The sequence below is a fragment of the Ammospiza caudacuta genome, chromosome 29 (assembly GCF_027887145.1).
Source record: "Ammospiza caudacuta isolate bAmmCau1 chromosome 29, bAmmCau1.pri, whole genome shotgun sequence".
Taxonomy (NCBI): Eukaryota; Metazoa; Chordata; class Aves; order Passeriformes; family Passerellidae; genus Ammospiza; species Ammospiza caudacuta.
Genome location: NC_080621.1, coordinates 1,856,627 through 1,863,656, shown reverse-complemented (window position 1 = coordinate 1,863,656; position 7,030 = coordinate 1,856,627). Strand labels below are relative to the sequence as shown.

General features: G+C 61.6%; 1 protein-coding gene across 2 annotated transcripts in view; it reads left to right on the top strand.

The window, feature by feature from the left end:
• The first annotated feature begins 274 nt into the window (after positions 1 to 274).
• LOC131569206 (venom factor-like) overlaps positions 275 to 7,030 on the top strand; it is a 53,524-nt gene continuing 46,768 nt past the window's right edge. For both annotated transcript variants that reach the window (XM_058821406.1, XM_058821405.1), the window contains exons 1-3: positions 275 to 588; positions 2,799 to 2,991; positions 5,264 to 5,423. In XM_058821406.1, the coding sequence (XP_058677389.1) occupies positions 467 to 588; positions 2,799 to 2,991; positions 5,264 to 5,423 (475 nt within the window). In that variant the 5' untranslated portion in view covers positions 275 to 466. The remainder of the gene's footprint in view (positions 589 to 2,798; positions 2,992 to 5,263; positions 5,424 to 7,030) is intronic.

The following is a 7,030-nucleotide window of genomic DNA, read 5'->3' as shown; positions in this document are numbered from 1 at the left end:
AGCGACCAAAAGTGACCAAAAGTGGCCAAAAGTGGCCAAAAGTGACGAAAAGCGACCAAAAGCGACCAAAAGTGACCAAAAGTGACCGAAAGCGACCAAAAGTGGCCGGAGCGCCCCTCCCCCACCCTGACCCCCACCTTGACCCCTCCCACGGGTGGGGGCGGGGCTCGGGTTACCCATTAACCCCCTCGGTGCCGGCCCCATAAGGGACGCGGGACATCCCCCCCCCCGTGTCACTGTCCCTGTCCCTGCTGTCCCTGTCCCTGTCGCTGTCCCTGTCCTTGTCCTTGTCCCTGTCGCTGTTGTCGCCGCTGTTGTCGCCGCCGTTGTCGCCGCCGTTGTCGCTGTTGTCGCCGCTGTCGCCGCCGTTGTCGCCGCCGTTGTCACCATCGTTGTCGCTGTTGTCACCATCGTTGTCACCATCGTTGTCGCTGTCGCCGCCGCTGTCGCCGCTGTCGCCGCGGCCATGGGGGCTCCGGCGCTGCCGCCCCCTCCTCATCTTCATCCTCCTCCTCCTCCTCATCGTCGGCTCCTCCTGCTCCTGCTCGGATCCCTGGCGCTGCTCGGGACCCCCGCCCGCGCTCAGCTGTGAGACAGTGGGGACCCCCCCCCAAAATCAACCCACCCATGGGACCCCCGCCCCAAAATCAACCCAACCATGGGACCCCCGCCCCAAAATCAACCCACCCATGGGACCCCCGCCCAACCCACCCATGGGACCCCCGCCCCAAAATCAACCCAACCATGGGACCCCCGCCCAACCCACCCATGGGACCCCCGCCCCAAAATCAACCCAACCATGGGACCCCCACCCTAAATCCCACCCCCAGGGGACCCCCACCCCAAATCCCACCCATGGGACCCCCACCCTAAATCCCACCCCCATGGGACCCCCGCCCTAAATCCCACCCCCATGGGACCCCCACCCCAAATCCCACCCCTATCTATGGGACCCCCACCCTTAAACTGAACCATGGGACCCCCACCCCAACCCAACCCCACCCATGGGACCCCCACCCCAAATCCCACCCACGGGACCCCCACCCAAACCCCAGCACATCCATGGGAGCCCCCAAACCCCACCCCACGGGACCCCCGCCCACGCTCAGCTGTGAGGTAGTGGGGACCCCCACCCCAAATCCACCCCAATGGGACCCCCAACCCCACCCATGGGACCCCCGACCCAATCCCACCCATGGGACCCCCACCCAAACCCCACCCATGGGACCCCCACCCCAACCAAGACCCACCCATGGGACCCCCCAAACCCCACCCATGGGACCCCCACCCCAAATCCCATCCCCACCCATGGGACCCCCACCCAAACCCACCCCCATGGGACCCCCCAAACCCCACCCATGGGACCCCCACCCAAACCCACCCCCAAGGGAATTTCGGGACACATTTTGGGGTTTCTGGGTTCCCGAGCTGTTTTTGGGGCAGATTTTGGGGTTCTCGGGGCAGATTTTGGGGTTTCTGAGGTGCCCAAGGTGTTTCTGGGGCAGATTTCGGGGTCCCCAAGGTGTTTTTTGGGGCAGATTTTGGGGTTTCTAGGTTCTCAAGGTGTTTTGGGGCAGATTTTGGGGCCTTTGGGGCAGATTTTGGGCTTTCTGGGTTCCCAGGGTGTTTTTGGGGCAGATTTTGGTGGTTTTGGGGCAGATTTTGGGGTTTCTGTGTTTCTGAGGTTCCCAAGGTGTTTTTGGGACAGATTTTGGGGTTTCTGGTTGCTCTGAGGTCCCCTAAGGTTTTGTGAGTTCCCCAGGCTGCTTTTGGGACAGATTTTGGGTTTTTTAGGACAGATTTTGGGGGGTTTTTGGTGCAGATTTTTGGGGTTTCTGGGTCCTGTGAGGTCCCTAAGGTGTTTTTGGGGCAGATTTTGGGGTTTTTGGGGCAGATTTTGGGGTTTCTGTGTTTCTGAGGTTCTCAAGGTGTTTTTGGGACAGATTTTGGGGTTTTTGGGGCAGATTTTGGGGGTTTTGGGGCAGATTTTGGGGGTTTTGGTGCAGATTTTGAGGTTTCTGAAGTCCTGTGAGGTTTCCAAGGTTTTGTGAGTTCCCCAGGGTGTTTTTTGGGCAGATTTTGGGGTTTTTGGGGCAGATTTTGGGGTTTCTGCGCCCCGTGCCATCCCACTGCCGTCCCCAGGGTGACCATGGTGACCCCCGGCCATTGCCGTCCCCAAGATGTTTTTGGGGCAGATTTTGGGTTTTTTGGGACAGATTTTAGGGTTTCTGGGTTCTCTAAGGTCCCCAAGGTGTTTTTGGCACAGATTTCAGGGTTTCTGAGTTCCCAAGTTGTTTTTGGGACAGATTTTTGGGGGTTTTGGGGCAGATTTTGGGATTTCTGTGTTTCTGAGGTTCCCAAGGTGATTCTGGGACATATTTTGGGTTTTTTGGGGCAGATTTTGGGATTTCTGCGTTTCTGAGGTTCCCAAGATGGTTTTGGGGACAGATTTTGGGGTTTTTGCATCAGATTTTGGGGTTTCTGAGTTACCCAAGCTGGTTTTTGTGGGGCAGATTTTTGGGGCAGATTTTGGGGTTTTTGGGGTTTCTGAGCCTTGTGCCATCCCATTGCTGTCCCCAGGGTGACCATGGTGGCCCCACCATTGGTGTCCCCAGGGTGACCATGGTGGCCCCATCCCGTGTCTGTCCCCAGGGTGACCATGGTGGCCCCACCCCATATCTGTCCCCAGGGTGACCATGGTGGCCCCACCCCATGTCTGTCCCCAGGGTGACCGTGGTGGCCCCACCATTGGTGTCCGCAGGGTGACCATGGTGACCCCGTCCCGTGTCTGTCCCCAGGGTGACCATGGTGGCCCCGGCCGTGCTGCGGCTGGACACGGACGAGCTGGTGCTGCTGGAGGCGCCCGGGCTGAGCGCGGCCACCCAGGCCCTGCTGCTGGTGCACGACTTCCCCCAGAAGCGCCAGGTCCTGTTCCGGACCAACGTGGAGCTGAGCCCCGCGCAGGGCATGATGGCCACGGCCACCATCAAGGTACGGGGTCACCTCGTCACCCTGGGCGGTGTCACCTCCCCCTGGCCACGGCCACCATCAAGGTACGGGGTCACCTCCTCCCTCTGGTCAGTGTCACCTCCCCCTGGCCACGGCCACCATCAAGGTACGGAGTCACCTTGTCACCCTGGGCGGTGTCACCTCCTCCCTCTGGTCAGTGTCACTGACCCCCTCTGGCCACGGCCACCATCAAGGTACGGAGTCACCTTGTCACCCTGGGCGGTGTCACCTCCCCTTCTGGTTAGTGTCACCACTCCCTGGTCAGTGCCGCCACCCCCTTTCTGGTCAGTGTCACCTCCCCCTGGTCAGTGTCACCATCCCCTTCTGGTAACTGCCACCTCCCCCTTCTGGTCAGTGTCACCTCCCCCCCTGGTCACTGCCACCATCAAGGTATGGAGTCACCTCCCCCTTCCAGTCACTGCCACCACCCCCCTGGTCAGTGTCACCTCCCCCTTGTCACTGTCACCACCCCCTGGTCAGTGTCACCTCCCCCTTCTGGTCAGTGCCACCCCCCTGGTCAGTGTCACCACCCCCTGGTCAGTGTCGCCATCCTCTTCTGGTAACTGCCACCACTCCCTTGTCACTGTCACCTCCCCCTGGTCAGTGTCACCTCCCTCTGGTCAGTGTCACCATCAAGATATGGTGTCACCTTGTCATCCTGGTCAGTGTCACCTCCCTCTGGTTAGTGTCACCATCCCCATCCAATCAGTGTCACCTCCCCCTTGTCACTGTCACCAACCCCCTCTGGCCACGGCCGCCATAAGTTATGGTGTCATCTTGTCACCCTGGTCAGTGTCACTGTCCCCTTCTGGTAACTGCCACCACCCCCCTCTGGTCACTGTCACCTCCCCTTCTGGTCAATGTCACCATCTCCTGGCCACTGCCACCATCAAGGTATGGGGTCACCTTCTTCTGGTCAGTGTCACCTCCCCCTGGTCAGTGTCACCATCCCCTTCTGGTAACTGCCACCTCCCCCTTCTGGTCAGTGTCACCTCCCCCGCCCTGGTCATGGCCACCATCAAGGTACGGGGTCACTCTGTCACCCTGGTCAGTGTCACCATCCCCTTCTGGTCAGTGTCACCGTCCCCTTCTGGTAACTGCCACCACCCCCTGGCCACTGTCACCTCCCCCTTCTGGTCAGTGTCACCATCTCCTGGCCACGGCCACCATCAAGGTACGGGGTCACCTTGTCACCCTGGGTGGTGTCACCATCCCCTTCTGGTCAGTGTCACCATCCCCTTCTGGTAACTGCCACCACCCCCTGGCCACTGTCACCTCCTCCTTCTGGTCAGTGTCACCATCTAAGTATGGTGTCACCACCCCCTTCTGGTCACTGTCACCACCCCCTGGTCAGTGTCACCATCCCCTTCTGGTAACTGCCACCTCCCCCTGGTCAGTGTCACCGCTCCCCTGGTGACCATCACGGGTCACTGTCCCCACGGTCACTGCCCGGGACGGGAAATGGGAACTGACCCTGAGCGGGGGTGGGGAGTGGCCGGAGGGGGACAGCGGGGTGGGGACAGCGGGGTGGGGACAGCGGGGTGGGGACAGCGGGGTGGGGACAGCGGTCACTCTGGGGACAGTGGGGTGGTCACTGTTGGGGACAGTGGTCAGTGCTGGGGACAGTGGGGTGGTCACTCTGGGGACAGTGGTCAGTCCTGGGGACAGTGGTCAGTGCTGGGGACAGTGGTCACTCTGGTGACAGTGGTCATTCCTGGTGTCCATGGGAATGGTCACCTTCAGGTGTCCCCACAGATGTCCTCAATGTCCCCAACGTTCCCAATGTCCCCACTGTCCCCAGTGTCCCCAATGTCCCTGCCCCAATGTCCCAAATGTCCCCTGTCCCTGCGGATGTCCCCACTGTCCCCAGTGTCCCCGATGTCTCTGTGGATGTCCCCAATGTCCCAAATGTCCTCAATGTCCCTTGCCCCTCTGGATGTCCCCAATGTCCCCTATCCCCAATGTCCCCACTGTCCCCAATGTCCCCTGTCCCCATGGATGTCCCCTGTCCCCAATGTCCCCAATGTCCCCAATGTCCCCAATGTCCCCAATGTCCCCCAATCCCCATGGATGTCCCCAATGTCCCCCAATCCCCCCAATGTCCCCAATCCCCTCAATGTCCCCAATGTCCCCAATCCCCCCAATGTCCCCAATCCCCTCAATGTCCCCAATGTCCCCAATGTCCCCAACCCCCCCAATGTCCCCAATCCCCCCGCTGTCCCCAGTGTCCCCATGGATGTCCCCGTGTCCCCAGGTGCCAGCCAAGGCGCTGCCGCAGGCGCCGGGGAAGCAGTTTGTGGCGGTGACAGCGCGGGTGGCCGCGGTGACACTGGAGAAGGTGCTGCTGGTGGCCCTGCAGAGCGGCCACATCTTCGTGCAGACCGACAAACCCATCTACACGCCGGGCAGCACCGGTGAGGGGACACTGGGGACACCTGGGGACACTGCAGGGACACCTGGGGACACCCTGGCGACAGCTGGGGACATTGGAGGGGATGGGGACACCGAGGGCATGGGGACACTGTGGGGACATTGAGGGGATGGGGACACCTTGGGGACTTGGAGACACCTCTGGGAGCTCTGGTGAGTGACCCTGGGGACAGCTGGGGACAGCTGGGGACACTGCAGGGACAGCTGGGGACACTGCAAAGACAGCTGGGGACACTGCAGGGACAGCTGGGGACATTGGAGGGGATGGGGACACCCAGGGGATGGGGACGCCTTGGGCAGCACCCGTGAGTGACCCTGAGGACACCTGGGGACACCTGGGGACACTGCAGGGACATTGGAGGGGATGGGGACAATACAGGGACAGCTGGGGACATTGGAGGGGATGGGGACACCGAAGGGATGGGGACACTGTGGGGACATCACAGGTGTGGGGACACCTCAGAGGGCTGAGGACACTGCCAGGGCCACTGATGGATGAGTGGGGACACCTGGGGACACTGCAGGGACAGCTGGGGACAGCTGGGGACACCCTGGGGACAGCTGGGGACATTGGAGGGGATGGGGACAATACAGGGACAGCTGGGGACACTGCAGGGACAGCTGGGGACAGCTGGGGACATTGGAGGGGATGGGGACACCGAGGGCATGGGGACACTGTGGGGACATTGAGGGGATGGGGACACCTTGGGGGCTTGGAGACACCTCTGGGAGCAACAGTGAGTGACCCTGGGGACAGCTGGGGACAGCTGGGGACACTGCAGGGACACCCTGGGGACAGCGGGGGACACTCTCAGTTCCCTGTGTCCCCTCCCAGTCCCATGTGTCCCCTCCCAGTGCTGGCTGTCCCCTGTGTCCCCTCACCTTGTCCCCTGTGTCCCCACCCTGTCCTTGTCCCCTGTCACCTTTTCCCCTCACATTGTCCCCTGTGTCCCCTCCCAGTGCTGGCTGTCCCCACCTGTCCCCTGTGTCCCCTCACCTTGTCCCACATGTCCCCTGTGTCCCAACCCTTCCTTGTCCCCTGTCCCCCCTCACTTTGTCCCCTGTGTCCCCTCAGTTTGTCCCTGTGTCCCCTCTCAGTGCTGGCTGTCCCCACGTGTCCTCTCACCTTGTCCCTTGTGTACCGTGACATTGTCCCCTCTCACCTTGTCCCCTGTGTCCCCTCACTGTCCCCTGTGTCTCGTCCCAGTGCTGGATGTCCCCAAGTGTCCCCTGTGTCCCCTGACCTTGTCCCCACATGTCCCCTCTCACCTTGTCCCCTCGCCGTGTCCCCCGTGTCCGCTCACCTTGTCCCCTCTGTCCTCTCACGTTGTCCCCTCGCCGTGTCCCCCGTGTCCGCTCACCTTGTCCCCTCTGTCCTCTCACGTTGTCCCCTCGCCGTGTCCCCCGTGTCTGCTCACCTTGCCCCTGTGTCCCCTCTCAGTCCCTTGTGTCCCCTCACCTGTGTCCCCTCTCACCCTGTCCCTTGTGTCCCCACCCTGTTCTTGTCCCCTGTGTCCCCTCACCTTGTCCCCTCACCGTCTCCTGTGTCCCCTGTGTCCCCTCACCTTGTCCCCTGTGTCCCCTCACTGTC